The sequence below is a fragment of the Mus musculus genome, chromosome 6 (genome assembly GCF_000001635.26).
Source record: "Mus musculus strain C57BL/6J chromosome 6, GRCm38.p6 C57BL/6J".
Classification (NCBI taxonomy): domain Eukaryota; kingdom Metazoa; phylum Chordata; class Mammalia; order Rodentia; family Muridae; genus Mus; species Mus musculus.
In genome coordinates this window covers 112,619,013-112,635,087 of record NC_000072.6, presented here as the reverse complement: position 1 = coordinate 112,635,087, position 16,075 = coordinate 112,619,013, and the positions used below count along the sequence as shown (strand labels likewise).

The 16,075-nt window shown below is 41.8% G+C and overlaps 1 protein-coding gene across 8 annotated transcripts in view; it reads left to right on the top strand.

Annotated features, from left to right (window-relative positions):
• Rad18 (RAD18 E3 ubiquitin protein ligase) overlaps positions 1 to 15,237 on the top strand; it is a 76,841-nt gene extending 61,604 nt beyond the window's left edge. For 2 of the 8 annotated variants that reach the window (XM_006506434.4, XM_017321689.2), the window contains 2 exons: positions 6,564 to 6,626; positions 14,184 to 15,186. In XM_006506434.4, coding sequence (XP_006506497.1) covers positions 6,564 to 6,626; positions 14,184 to 14,283 — 163 coding nt within the window. In that variant the 3' untranslated portion in view covers positions 14,284 to 15,186. Of the gene's footprint in view, positions 1 to 6,563; positions 6,913 to 14,183 lie in introns of those variants that run through there. The other 6 variants (NM_001167730.1, NM_001381931.1, NM_021385.2 and 3 more) reach the window with 6 other exon arrangements.
• The last annotated feature ends 838 nt before the right edge of the window (positions 15,238 to 16,075 follow it).

Sequence of the window (16,075 nt, the reverse complement as noted above, 5' to 3'; positions counted from 1 at the left end):
TTTTGGTTTGTCTATGAGATTTTCATTCCTCCGATAGTTCAAAATAAAACAAACTGAAGTGACACCTTGTGCTTTTGTTTCTTTGCCCATTTAACTAGAGAGATTTGGTACCTATTTGAAATAGTCAATATCTGGGTAATTTAAGATGATTTCTGTGGTGATTTGAATAGGAATGGCCCTTATAGACTCAGGTGTTTGAATACTTGGCCCACAGGGAGCGGCACTATTAGGAGGTATAGCCTTGTTGGAGTAGGTGTGCCAACCTTGTTGGCAGAAATGTGTCACACTAGGGGGTGGTCTTTGAGGTCTCCTATGCTCAAGCTCTGCCCAGTGTGGGAATCTGACCCCTTCTATAGAATTCTCAGCTCTTTCTCCAGCACCATGTTTGCCTGGATGCTGTCATGCTTTCCACCATAATGATAATGAACCATGAAACTGTAAGCCAGCCCCAGTTAAATGTTTTCCTTTATAAGACTTGCCTTGATCGTGGCGACAGCAGTGAAACCCTAAGAAATCTTTTATATTAGGTAGTTGATATTTCAGAGATACTGCTTTTGTTTAAGTTTCAAGCTAAGCATAAGCATAAATATTTAATTGTATTTCAAACTTGAATTTTTACAGAGAGCCAAAAATCTCCAATATTTAGAAACAACTTACTCTGTTCTGGTTTCCTTAAAAAGAAAGAGCACACTCATCACATTCATAAGAGTTACTGGCCCAAAAGGAGTGCTTCTCTCCTTAATTCAGAGTTTCCAACTCTTTCCTTCAGTAGACTTAGAAAATAGTAGTATTTTGGTAGTGTGCCAATTTAAAAAAAAAAAAAGTGATGCTGGAGCCTGAAGGTACCTACCATGCTATGGGCTTCAGCTACCTACAGTTGGGTGCTGTGAGTTAGTTCCTGGTATACCAGCAATCCCTGTGGGTTAGGGAGAGCACACTGCTTAGGAGCTGTGCTGTTACCTGCTTCCCTAGTATACCATTGAGTAGTGGCCAGGGAGAGTGTCTGTCGACACGTAGACTCCTACTGCCTTAGGTAGGAGGACAGCAGCAACATTTGATGTCTCCCCAGTTTCTGAGAAGGGTCCATTGAAAGAGGTGGATGTGACTTAATCCCACAAGCCCCAGCAATAGTAAAGCTCTTAGTTCTTCAGTTCTCCAAGTCCTCAGAAAGCACCAAGGCCAGATGAATAAAGTTTGAGGGTGTTGAAGTGGAACTGAACAAACAGTTGAGATATTAGAACTAGCAAGTTCATGGGTTTCCCCAGTCCATCACTTCTGTGTAACAGCAAAGAAAGCACAGTGAAAGATGTAGTGTTTTTTAAAGAATAATCAGTTCATGTATTAGACATATGGTTTTCTTCTAACATTGAGACTGCCAACTCTCCCCTGGTTAGAAACCTTGCTTTAGGATCCAGGGGCAGGCATGCTCCACGTGGCTGAGAAGCATGAGATAGAGATCACATTGCTTGCATGTAGAAAGGGGTGGGGCACAGATTAGGGATCGGAAGAGGGGAGCAGACTGACTGTTGCTCGAATGAAATTTGAGTTTGCTTGGCCAACCTCCCTAGGTTAGTTGGTCATTATGGTGGTTTGAATAAGAATGGCCCCTATAGATTCATGTGTTTGCTTGGCCATAGGGAGTGGCACTATTAGGAGGTGTGGCCTGTATGCCACTCTGGAGGTGGGGCTTTGGGGTCTCATAAATGTTCAAGTTCCTCCCAGTTTGCAGCACAGCCACCTTCTGCTGTCTGTGGATTAAGTTGTAGAACTTTTGTCTCTTCCAGCACCTTGTCCTACTGCAAGCTGCCATGCCTCCCTGACTGTAAGCCAGCCCTAATTAAATGTTTCCTTATAAGAGCTGCCTTGGTCATGGTGTCTCTTCACAGCAATGGAAACCCACACTGTGTCTATTCATGCATTGGGACTAATTTTTAAGTGAACCTCATTGCTGTTGTTTTATAAGCTTGGATAAACACATTCTTTTTATTACCTGTCATCTGAGGCCTTGTCATCTTAGTTTTCTAGCTCTGGAGCCCACTAAGCTCTTCTTAGCTGATCTTTATGAAGTTCGCAGTTGGTTATCTAGTAAAACTTTATTGATAGAAATGTAGGGAAGTATGAATAGTACCACCTTACAGATGAAGAGTATTTGAGTTCCTACTTCCTCTGGCTGAAGCAACATGGCTGGTGAAAACAAAATGAGCTTGGTATTCCTGCCCCCCCCCCCCTTTTTTCTTTCTGATCCTCTGTCCATCTTGCAGATGGTAAGAAACGTAGAACAGGTCTGCATTAAAGCTAGTATGTAAGGTAATTGTTACAGTGGTTGCTAATAGTAGTTACTCAGAAAAAAATGGTGCCCTTTATCATCACTGAGTTAAAAAAAATCCATAAGTGCTATTTTACTGCCACTGCTAATAATTATTAATAGTAATACTCCACTACCAGAGTATTTTGCATGTAGACGATTGGCTCATCCTAAAGAACAGATTACTAGAAATCACTCTTTGAGGAAGGATTCCTGCTGGTGGGCAGCATTTACTGAAAGACCATTGTCTGGCAGGTTTCGTACCCTTTCATTGAATACTTGATTTGCAGTAAAGGAGGTTGTTTTCTTTTTAGTGGTGCATATTCTTAACCACATTCAAATTATTGCCACAGTGAAGACACTTGGAGGCAGGTAACTATTAGATAATAGAAAATTCCACTTGTAAGTAATCTTTAATCCACAGGATTTTTTATAGCAGATATTTGTGTTTTTTCCTACTGGTACCCTTTGTACCGGGCAAGCTAGATAATTAGGCTCTGATGAGTTTGCACCTGGTGTCATAGAAACAGTGGGAATCAAAGGTTAAAGTGGTGTATGTAGTGATCAAGTGTCCTGGGCAAATTGAAACGGTGCTGCGACAGTGTTTTGGAAAGTCCAGGCTCAAAGCTGGTTTATGAAAATAGGCAACATTGACTGAACACTCACTACGTGCCAACCTCGGTCCTTACCATCTAGTGTGCTGTATTGATCATCTTTAAAAGATCCCTGCAAAATATGTGTCCTGACTCTATAGATACAGGCTTTGAGGTTTAGAAGGATTTCAGAAGTTGCCTGAGGTTGCACATTCAGTGACAGGAACAGGGGTCCCATCTTAGCAATGCTGACAGTAAGTCTATGCATGTGCGCCCCATCCCCCAGATAACTTTACATCACAGCTTTGCAGGATATTTGACATCTTTTCAACTGTGGAAATCTACTGTTATATGAAATTGTATGCTATAGAGGAAATATGCAAATAGCTTTCTCTTTAAAAGTAATGTTCAGAGAGCAATGATGAAATTCTCAGCTATTCCAAGGTACATGTACATATAAATGTATTAGCTTATTTTTCTCTAGTTTAAGCTGAGATTAAGGTCAAAAGGTATGAAAAATTGAGCCTACTAAAATCTTGCAGAACCCAGCTTGGGAATTTAGAATTTAAAATTCATATAATATTCGATGAGGCTTTCTCACGTATGATCTATATAATGCGCATGATAGCTGGACAGATGATGACATCGGAGGGCACAATCTGAATACTCTTCCGTAGTTAGGTTGTAACTTTCATGTGCAAGACCTCTTGTTTTTTCAGCTTCCCAAATTACAATCTTGTAGCAGTGGCAGACCTAGCTGGTGAGAGCTAGGAGAGATGATGAAGTTTATGCAGAAGTTCCTTGTTTTAGATGTAAACGTTATGTTCATGTAGGATTGCACGTGCTCTCACCTCAGGCTTATCAGAGTCAGTGATTACATTTCTCCTGAAGAAGTATTTTAGATATTTTAGGGGAATATTCTATCTTTAGGGCATATTAAAAAGACTAAGTAAGTTCAAAAATATGAATTGCTTCTGTGTACAGGAAAGAAATCTTTGAGTGATAATTTTAGTAACACTGAAATTTGTTCCCTTTGTAAAATCCTAATTATGAACTGTCTGCTTAGTTTCTGACACTTGGCTTTCGAGGACATGGTAAGTACATTCCTTTAGACAGGTTTGTACAGTTTTCTCTGTATTGCCGTGTGTTCCTGCCAACTCTTAGTAGTCATTGATGACAGAAGTGAAGTAGTAGATGTAGCACCCAGACACTTCCTAGCTGGTGAACTTGATACTTTGTAGGCTTTGTATCAGTCAGATTTTGATTTTGGCATCATTTCATGAGTGCCTAAGATGTAGTGTTAACAAAGTAATGGGAATTAGGACAGTGGGAGCTGCTAGCATGGCTGAGCACCAGTATTAAAGGCAGGGGAAACAACGAGGTGTCCTTTGTGAACTGCCATCTGTTTTCCACTGAGGCATCATTGCAGAAGCCTCTCGAGTGTATGCTATGTGCTCTGCACATATTAAATTTCCTTTAACAAACCAGTGACCATCCTGCTTACTTACCTGGAACCACAGATGCTTTGTAACCTTTTTTTTTTTTAATGTCTTTTAAAGTGTTTTTTGTGGAAGAGTTATTGGACAAGAAGTAGACTTTACTCTTTCCTTTGACTATGTGACTCAAGACAGAAATACAGTCAAGTGATCTCCCAAACTCCCAGAACTACTGCCACAGACTTTGTCCAGGAGTGCTGAGGAGAACTGGAAAAGGTTAACTGGCTGCAGGTTTCCTACAGTTAGAACAGTTACTGCATAATAAGGAGGAGCCAGAGTTGAGATTTTATGCTAGAAAGGTTTAAACTGTGTCTGTGAGAATGGCAGTGGCGGTGGGCATGAGCCAGCGAGGAGCCGTGTGGGTCTGTCTCGAGAGTAATGAAGTTAGTGAAATCAGCTAGATGACCTGGAGGGCTTTCTGCTTTGCCTCCTCTTCTAATAAAAGCTCCATTTCAGTAGTTGTTTAATAGGAAAGGTTTCCCTTGTTGGATGAAACTTACTGCTGAAGTGTTCCTTGTCCTAGAGGACACTTAGCTTTTGAAGGGGGTGCATTTCTCAGTGGGAAAAAATAGTAGACACTTGGGTACTATGGCAGGCTGTGTCACAGGTTCCCAGCACAGGGACCAAAAGGAAAAATTGCAGTTCATATGTAGATAAGACAGAATTGACTGCAGACAAGACAGTATCCTACATATGTGTGTGCTGTCATTTTAAAAATTGTGTGTGTGCAGTGCTGTGAGAATAAACACAACTAAAGTATTGCGAAGTCACATCTGTTCCTCATCATTATGGATATTTTTCAAGCCACAAACACCTGAAGTTGCTATTACCAGTGAGCCTCTTGTTCTCAGATGCTCAGGAAAGGTACTAGAAGGTTGGGGGCATACGTGCAGTGTGACTGAACGTCCTAGACCCTGCATGAGGCTCTTGAGAATGTAGAGGACTTGGGGCACCACATGGGATGAGGGAGACATTTGGTGCAGAGCTGTGTTTGATGGTCTCCGGGGCCTCTTTGATCTAAGCATCAGAGAGAAATGCTGCTTCTGTGTGGCTTGTCAGTAATGGCTGCAAGTGCTTCATTGGCACTTTAAATAAATTTAATATATGTGAGTACACTGTAGCTGTCTTCATGCACACCAGAAGAGGGCATCAGATCCCATTACAGATGGTTGTGAGTCACCACGTGGTTGCTGGAAATTGAACTGAGGACCTCTGGAAGAGTAGCCAGTGCTCTTAACAACTGAGTCATTTCTCCAGCCCCTCGTTGACACTTTAAGCCTTCATAATTTAAAGCTTTTGTTGTTTATTAGTGTATCATTGGAGAATTATTAGCATTTAATATTTTTAACCTTGTTGTTTCTCACCCTAGCCTTCCTCATTCTGCTAAGCGACTTTTGTTTTTGAATGTCCCGTTTGGTTCCCATGACATTCAGTGTAGAATTTCTAGAGAAGTGTGTTTGATACTGGTAGACATGTGGGTTTTTTAAAGTAACTTTTATTGATAAGATGGGAACGAGATGCTAAAGGCTTCAGACAGTTTTTCTTTTAAAGGAATAATTCATGCCTCCCCGACAGCCTTGTTTTCTGTGCACCACTGGAGAGTGTGGCGTTTTAAGCTAGGTCACATTTCTATAACACACTTCCATTATTAGCTTGGCTCTCTAGCATTATGCTTCACTTTATGTTGGTTACCAAGAGACTAAAAGCCACTTAGAGAGTTATCGCTTGTGAATCTCATCACTAGAATTTAGTTTTTAAAGCACATTTTTTTCTCTTTTCCTTTTTGATAGTGCTGGGAACTGATAAAATGTGATTTGATCTTTGATTGGCATAAGAGATTAAAGAGTCTCATGTTGCTGCTCTGTCTAGACTCAGGTTTTGTGTTGAGGGATTTATTTAAGCTTTCTTCATAGTTTTCATTATTGCTAATTCATGACAGCTTTTACAGCTTTTTTGAAATTTATTTGGCATATAATTGGACCAATTTGGTGAGGTTGCACATAGGAATGTGGCTGTGCAACTATCCTCACAGTGTGCATGGTGAACATGCCCACCGTTCAGTGTCACCTGTGCCACTTTGCCCATCTCCCAGTCCCCATCGCCCAGGGCTCATGCTTGGATTAGGACAGACCTCACAAGGAGTGGCATTGCTGACACGTGTCCTTTTAGTTCCAGTTCAGACATCATAAGAGATCTTCTGGAAGAAGAGGAAGCCTGGGAAGCGGCTCACAAGTGAGTTCCCACGACCAGCAAACGTGTGTACTTCGGCCTGAGAAATGAGAATTCTCTAGAGCTGATTTCTGTACAAACATTTGTGCTTTCTGCTGTAAGAGAATACCAATCCAGGTGGAAGGCTCTGCCGTGTTTCTTGTTTGTATGTTCTTTCTCACTGTGGAACTGGAGTCCTCACATAACAACAAGTTACTTGTGTGATGTCAGGTCTATGTCCACATTATTTCTTTGGACAGTGATAGTCTGTTAAGCAAAGTCTCACAGCAAATAAATATCCTCCCCATGTCTCTTTCTGCTTCATTCCTCCCCCCTTGTCTGGAGCCACTCTCTTTGTCCTTCTTTGTCTTACACAGACAGCCACTCCCTCTCAACTGGGTCTTTCTCATTTTGTTCTCAGTGTGCAGTGGGAACCTTTGTGTAGCTGCAGGTAATTCTCCTTCTGTAGCTTCTGTAGGTGATGTCAACTTGCATTTTGTTTCTTTATCTTCCATTTTTGCCCTTTGAAGGCCTCCAGACTGCTAAATCCAGAGGTCGTTTTCAGAATTCACTTTCCTTGCCTCTTTAGCAGTACTTTCATACCAAGCAGAAAGATCGGAAATTCAAAGTCCTTTTCAGCAAGTGTCAAGTTTGAGGCCAGCATGGCCTACATAAGACTCTGTCTTATAAATGATGATGATGGCAGCTACATGAGACCCTGTCTTAGAGGAGGTGATGGTGATGGTGGTGGCGATGTTTTTAAGATAAATAGAACAAATTTAAAGTGGATTAAAATGCTGCAATGGAAGATATCTGGATAACACCAAAGAAGACAGAGATGATGGAATAGAGAAATGACAACAAAGAAAGCGCCACACACACTCTGCTTTGTGGGTGACTGCAGGCATGGGTTATACAACCACACCAGAGTCAGACACTGTAGAACAGATTGGAAGAGATAGATACTGTGCACCTTTGCTTTCCTTACAAGGAACGATTTTATAATTCTAAGACACCGATACATTGAAAACAAAAGAACAGAAAAAGATATGCCATAGCCATTTCAAACAGGGCTAACATGTTACTGTCAGACAAGGAGACTTAAAGGTAAAAACTGTAATAGAGCCAAAGACATTTATAATGCTTGAAAAGGTCAATCTATCAAGAAGACAAAATGATTGAGAACATGTATACATGTAACAAGAGCCGCAGACTACACGAGGCAAAAGATGATGGCAAGGAAAACCACCACAGACAACAGGGAGAAAAATTTCACCATCACCACCACTACTCCTCAAACAATCAAAAAGCAAGAACCTATTGCCGTGGACTCTGTCGTGTCCTCATCAACTCTTTGTGGAGAGAGGGCCATGGGCTGCAGTGAGCTGCAGATCTGCGTGCTGATGCTGCTCCACTCTCTAGTGTCCTCCTGCCTTCCCCAGAACAGTGTGGTAAAGCAGGAAAACTTGGCAGTTCTCTGGCTCTGTGAGTCTTTCATGGCCTCCAGGTGCCAGCTAGCGCCTCTCCGCTCTTCTAAAGTGCACTTCTGTCAGGAGTGGACTTCAGACACAGACCTCCCTGGATCTCAGTCTCTTCCTTTTGTCTTGTTTAGTTTTGCCTTTCATTTTCTAGGTACTGTTCTCAAAGTACAGTTTTTAGTTTTGATGAAATGTATAATGTCTGTTTTATTATTTTTGTCCAACCTAGGAAACCTTTTCCCAACCCCAAATCACCAAGATTTTTTTTCTTTTTGTTTTTTATGGCTTAGAAGTATTAGGTTTTGCGTTAAGGTTTGTAAGCTATTTCAGGTACATTTTTAAGAGTGTCATAAGGTGTGGAGATGACCGTGGTTCAATACTTCTTTTTGGCATGAGGCTTTCCCATTGCTACAGCACTAGGTATTGAAGAGATGACCCATGTCTGTTTCATATGTGTGTGTATTTGTTTCTGGAATCACCTTTGTGTTCTATTGCATAAAGATACCTTTTAAATACTTTGTTAGTTGCTGTTCAGTATTGTTTTAAATCAGTAATATGAGACTTTTAAAATAAATGCAATGGTTTATACTAGAGTTTATTTGTTGTTGTTGTATTTCTTTTGATAAATGTATAAGGTGGCAGAGGAAGGGATAACACGTTCCCTGGCAGTGTAGCTGCTATGGCCTGGTATAAAGTTGAGATGAGCCTGGGACCAGGCTGCCTGTGCTTATTTCACCTTGACATGTAGGTTCTGCTGAGCTCTTCTGGTCTTTGAATCTGTGATGACCCATTGCAGAGTGGGACTATCCTGGTAAAGAGTGTTGAAGTCTTAGTTAGCATCCACATGGGACTCTAGCATTGCATACTAGGTGGCTTAAACCATAGAATTGCGTTTGTCCACAGCTCTAGAGGCTGGAAGTCCAATGTCAAGGTGGTGATTGAATTGATGACTGAATACTACTGTATCCAGAAAGTGTACAAAGTACAAAATTTAAAAACAAATCCTCAGAGTTCAAACAAAGCCTTCTCATCTATTTGTGTGCATGATACTTCTTTCTCCAAACAGCATCTCTGGACTGGCTCTGTTGGTGTACCCTCTGAGTGGGAGTTTGGCCAAGGTTAAACTTTATTCTTTTATTAAACTGCTGTAGCCCTGGGTTGAGGTTGGCAAACCATAGCCTGCCTATGAGCCAGATCTGCTCCACTGTCTGATTTTGTTAATAAAGCTTTTTTTGTTGTTTTTAAGAACATAGCCATACATTCCTTTTGCCATTGGTTCACATTGCTTCTTTGTTGTTCCGTGTTACAACAGAGGCAAGTAGTTGCAGCAGACTGAGTTGTCAAAGCCATAAGTATTTAGGCCACTAAAAAAAATTGTGCAAGCCCTTATTCTAAATCAGAAGAATTTAAACCATTGGGTTAAGTACACTACTGGCTGACAGCTTTTACTGTGACCCACCCTGGCAAAATTGGGGAAGCATTAGGAATCCCTGCAAGTTTTATAAAAATGTCTTTAGCCCCCTTGCATCCGACCCTCCTGGGTAAGAAGACTGGATAAATGTGGGAGATCATTTAAACAGAGGTGACATTCAAACTAATAGGAAAGGGCACACTGACTTTGTGGAGGGGAAGGCTACTAACATAGATGCCTGAACAGAGGACCTTGTAGACAGAAAGAGAATGGGGGACTCTGACCTTCAAAGCAATCCATGGAAGGCTCCTCACCCTGAAAAACGCCACTGTGAGAGTCTCCCAGATGGCTGCAACTGCCTTAGACTTTCCTGCCTGCTCTCCTGTGAGATGACCAGGAACATCATTTGATCTTCACTCATCGTGGCCTCCTTCTCCGCTGTTGAGCAGATCCTGCCCCTTCTCCCAGAAGCATGTTACTTCCTCCAGGTGAGGACGATCTCACCATTCTCATACTGTTGCTCAGGCGTCTCACCCCACAGGTGGCCTGGACAGATGAGATGAGGTGTACTGGTGGTCCAGACAGTCTTAAAAAGCTAGGAGTGGACTTGGTTCTTTGAACTGAGTAAGAAATTATCTTGATGTATACTAACTGGCCAGACAGTCTTGTAGGAAGTGTCATCAACCCATGTACCCCAGTTGGTGTTGATGCCGTTTTGTGGGAAACCAGCAGTTATAAATACCACTTTCTCTTCAGGAGTGCTACTTGTATGAAAGCCAGGTAGGTGTTAATGTCCCTTCCTCCCAGAAACATGACTAACACACTAGTGGTAATCATTACCAATTTGTAAGAATTCAAAGAAACACCACTGGTAGATCATGAGGCCCCTAGATAATTATGGAGAGCTCTCCAGATCAAAGCTGCCTTTTGTTACTTGGGGAGAGCTTTCTTGAAGAATGTGAATGGTAGTGTATGCATACCCTGCTGTTCCTAAAATAAGAACCATCCAATTCTTTGTCTTTGACCTTACCTTGGGTGAGTGTTACTGTCTTGCCCCTGGAAGGTATTGAGACACTGGAGATTGTATGTGGCTTTCTGAGGTAGCCACTGAAGGCTTATAGCATTGTTCTGCTTGTTGGGTCTAAGACCCTGGCCTCATACTTGGGTTTACTGTTGCAAATTCATCTCATCCTGCTCCTAGACTTTTAGTTAAACACTCTGTGAGACAAATAGTGTACTAACACCAATTTCTGTCAGCTGGTCAAAGTGACTGACGAACCTCAGTTTTCCAGAAGACCACGCTGGTACAGAAACTGGGTAGCTATTGATGGGAGACATATGTCTGTAGGAGTCTTGCTTTTCTGTTTGTGCTGACTGCTCCTGGTGAGCATGTGTCTAGGCCATTGTGTGATAAGTAGCATTGGAAGACTTCCTGCCGAGAAACGGGAGAAGACAAAGTATGGCATTAAAAAGTTTCCCAACACAATGCTTGCCTGTTCTGGTGTTGCCTTGTGGGAACCAGGCTTGGAGCAGCTCAGATGTCTCAGATGCTCTCTGCCTGTGCTAAAACACAAACCACTTTCTGCAGAAGCCTAGCCTATCGCCCTCTCTGGTGTTGGTGAAGCTGTCGGGCCAACTAATCGTTTGCCCTTGGTTCTCTTAGGGCTTTCCTAATTCTTGACGTATTCTTGATGCCTTCAGATCTATGAGAACCAACAGCAGTGTTTCCATGCCGTACTTTCTGTTCCTGGTCCCCTTGTGGTGTATTTACTCCTACGCATGTTAAATGGCTGCAGATTGGCAGCCGGTGATCGTGCTTGTTTGATGTAGGAAGCTTCCTTAATATTTCTTATGTTATTTCTTAATTGTATTAGCCACCAGTCCTCCTAGCTTTTGTCTGTGATGTCTCTTCTCAGCTTTCATCTTTAAAAGCTGTTTTTGCTGGGAGCGGCTTCTAGGTTGACAGTTTTTCTTCTGGCACTTTCAAGCCACCACTGCGTCACCTCAAGGCCTGTCTGGTTTGTGATGCGAAGCCTACTGGAAATCTTATTTATCCCTCTATGGAATGTCCTTTAGCTCTGTCTGCCTTCAAAGATTTTCAGCACTTTGAATATGTATCTAGGTGTTTACTGTTTGTTATTTGTTAATGGGGGCAGGGCTAACTAACTAGCTTTAGTCTATTTGATGTCTTTAATTGATTTTTAGAAAACTCAGTATTGTAATTAATTTTATAGTCATTTCTTCTTCAGGGATTCTAGTCATGTACACACACATGCAATTTTTTTCTGTTTTAGTTTGGACTTAAATTTTTTTTTTTTTTTTTTTTTTTACTTATATGTATGTATGTGTGTAAGAGAGGGTGTTTGTGTCATGTGTGCGCAGGTTGCGGGTGAAGAGAACATTGAATCCCCTGGAACTGGAGTTAAAGGTGGTTAAGAGCTCCCTTCTGTGTTCAGGAGCAAGCGCTCTTAACCACTGAGCCATCTCTTCAGCCCCCAGTTTGATGTTTTTTGCTGACATATCTTTTAAATTTACTGTATCATTCATCAGTTTCATACTTTATACGTAATTGTCCTTTAAAGAAGCATTTCTTCTCTGATGCTTTAGAACTTTTCAGTGTTTCCATTTGATTTGTTCATATCATTTCCATGTCTGTGGGAGTTCTCTGGATGTTCCTTTTCTTTTGTGTTAGAGCCCTCAGTGTATATCACTGGTCATAGTTATGTTTGAGGTCATGTGGTCTGGTGGGCCCAGTATTTGGGCTGCCTCTGCATCAGTTGCTTTGTGCATGACAGTAGGGTCTCTTTCTTGATTGTTCTTTGTCTTCATTTTTAGCCTAAGACTGAACATCCTGTGTAGGATGCCTGAGATCGAGCTAAATAATGTTTGTGCCTAGAAAAGAGCCTACTTCTGTCTAACCAGTAATGTGGGGAGTTGAGCCAGGCGATCTGGGAGTTGGCCTGGTTGGGTTTTAGTGGTTGCTCTGACTGCCTTCGCCAAAGAATCCGTGAGATCATCAGCTCTTGTTTTTCCATCAGAAGCTCAGAGACTTTTGTCTGAGTTCCAGGGACCAGTGCATTCCTATTCTTCACAGAAGAGAAGCATCCTGGGAGGGAGACATGCTTTCTGCCTCCCTCCTGGCTGTCTCAATAGGCACTCCTATTTCTGGCCTGTTTTAGGCTTCCTCTTGAGTACCCAGCAGAAGAGTAAGGCTTATTTATAAGTGCGTGTGGACTCACATGTTTGTCTTGTACTTAAGAAGCCAAACCAGCCTGGCCTACATTGTTTTCAGGTGAGCCAGAGCTACATAATAAGACTCTATCTCAACAAAACAAACAATAGCAGCAACAAAGTTAATGGTAAAAGAAAAAAAAATATGTGCTTAATATATTAAAGCCCAGGATTCCTTCCATTCCCAACATCAGAATAAACGATGAAAGAAAAAACTCCTGAGAAGTTTAGCTTAGTGCACAGTATCACAGCATCCCTCTTGCTCCCTTCCTCCCTCTTCTCTCTCTCTCTCTCTCTCTCTCTCTCTCTCTCTCTCTCTCTCTCTCTCTCTCTGTCTCTGTCTCTGTCATTATCTGATGTTCTGCCCAAAGTGAGGGAATTTGTGTGGCCCATCTATCTGTAAAGGGGGACTTGGGTTTTGTTTGGTGTGTGTGTGTGTGTGAGTCAGAGAGACAGACAGGATTTCTCACTGGCCTAGAACTCAATAAATAAGTTAGGCCTGCTTTCAGTGAGCCTCAGCCCAAGGCTCTATCCACCTATCCACCTCCCAGTCCTGGGATTACAAGTACTTGGCTTTTTAATGTAGGTTTGTCCTAGTGAAGGTTTCTGTTAACTGTGAAGAGACACCATGACCATGGCTACTCATATAAAGGAAGGTGTTTAATTGGGGCGGGCTTACAGTTTCAGAGATTTAGTCTGTTATCATGGCAGGAAGCATGGCAGCATGCAGGCAGACATGGTGCTGGAGAAGTAGCTGAGAGTTCTACATCTGAACCTGCAGGCAACAGGAAGAGGGCCAACACTGGGCCTGCCTGGGGCTTTTGAAACCTCAAAGCTCACCCCTCTCCCCACCCCACATACACACCCAATGATACACTTCTTCCTACAAGGCCACACCTCTTAATCCTTCTCAAGTACTGCTACTACCTGATGACTAAGCATTCAATTCTGGGAGCCTCTGGGGGCCATTCTTATTCAGACCACCACCGAGGTCTAGGGAAGGAACTCAAGATTTCCATGACTTAGTTATCTCCCCAGCTCTGTTATTTTGAGACCAAGTCTGGATATAGTATTTGTACCTTCTTCCAGGATAGCCTAGAACTCACAATGGAGGCCAGGATGTAGTCAAAACCACATTTTCCTTCCTCTGCCTCCCAAGTACTAGAATTATAGCTATACCACTCAGCTTTTGACTCAGGTATGTACGCAGCTTTTTAAAGCTACGGGTTTTTGATTCAAGGGAAAGACTCTTTTCTTTGGTCCTTATAAGTTCATTGTTCTCATACTTAACACAATAAGAATGATATAGTAATAATTCAAATTATAGGTTTGTCTTTAGAAGAGAGGCAACTGTGGGTTTTAACGAAGTCATGAATGTGAAAGTAACTGCTTAGTATACTAGGAGTTCCCACAGAGTATGACTGTTGTTTTCTGATATGCCATTTCTTTTCTTGTTTTCAGAAATGATCAAAACAGAGAAGTCAGCCCACAACAGACTCGCCGCACTAGAGCCAGTGAATGTGTTGAGATTGAACCAAGAAACAAGCGGAATAAGAATTAGTATGGGCTTTGTGCCAGCTTTCCGTACAGTGACCTGAATATGATATTGTTATTGCCATGTATGGCTTCATATTTAACAATATCCAAGGAAGACTTTTAAGTCTAAATGTAATAGTTAATTTATTTTCATGCTTCTTTGCCTTCCTGAACAACAACAAAACAAACACACACACACACACACACACAAACAAAAACCAAAAACAAACAAACAAAAAAACGTGAAATGTTCTGAAATGACTCTTCTTAGTCAGTTGGTTCCTTCCTTTCCTTTGAGACATTTCTCCCCTAAAATCATACTCACCAGCTTTGCACAGAGTATACATTTCTTAGCGGGAGCGTTTTCCTTGGTTTGACTTCTCTATTTCAGGATGTTTTTAAGTCATTTTTTATTTTTTCCACTGGGGACCAAACCTCAGAAGCAGCTTTTCATCCTCTTGACAGTTGCAAGCCTGCCGCTGAGAGTGTGCATGCTCTTGTCCTAACCACACACCCTTGGTGGGAGCGCCTGCTGCCAGGCCACCGCAGTTACTGCTTAGTACCCAAGTTGACTGTGTTTGTTAGACACACCTGTGTTTACTTATAGACTAGGTTTATAATGGGGCGGGGTAGGGGTCATTTTATGGTGTTTGAAAGCTGGGGAAGTAGGGATGTCAGTGCTGTGCTTTAAGGGCGCAGTCTCAATGACTGAAGCATATGTATGTCCTTCTGAAGTGGCACTTAAAGTTATCACTCTTAGTGTTCTTCCACTGGGGTCAGGCAGATCTCTAACACTTTGAATCCCAGCTGTTAAACAAACAAACAAAAAAGTGACATAAATGTTATTTATCAATGAATATGCAATGTGTAATGTCTTTGAAACAGTGGCTTGTGAGTATTTGAATAGAGCCTACAAAATTTTATATTGCATTTGTCATAAAATTTGTTTCTGTGTGAAAAATGCCTTTATTTCCCAGTTTTACCTGCCTTTGTTTGGCAATTCAAAGCCATCCTGCCCCTATGTCAATCCCTCAGACACATGATCTTTCACTCACCACAGCACATACGGCTGTGTTTCAACAATGAGTCTGTTTCTGATGGGAAAACTGTCCCCTCTCTCCAGAAAATAGCTCTGTGGACATGGGCTTGTTGGTGTGCTTTGGAACTTCTGGCATACACATTTCTCTCTCTCTCGCCATGTATGTATGTATGTATGTATGTATGTATGTATGTATGTATATATGTGTACACACACACACACATATATGTATACATATATATATACACACACACACACACACACTGTTTAGCTCCTATATAACTAAATTTTGTTACCATTATGAGTTGCAGTGTAAATCTGTGTGTTTGATGGACTTACGTGTGTCTGTCTGTCTCTGGGGGGGTGGCATCTCATGGCAAGAGTTGAATGTTTTCACACTGGCACTGCCATTGGTTTTCCTTGTGTGTTCTCTGAGTTTGGGAAATGGACAGCAAGACCACTCACTGCGTCTTATCTGAAATAAGTGAGCAGAGGTTAGCATTAACGTGTTTTATATCTCTGAGTTACCAGATATTAGACTATAGTGAAAGCTGTTTCATTAAAGATGACATAATCTGCCATCCATTAAACTGGAAGCAGTTACTGGTATGTCTGTGGGAACCCAGCATGTGAGTTCAGATAGCAAGCTCTCGGTCAGGGAACTGACTTGGGATGGAATGATGGCGAGCATTCGTTACATTGTGAAAACAGTTCTCAGCAGAACAGACAGGAGAGCTTGTGCCTCAAGGACAGGTGAGCACAAATGCATACGGTTTGG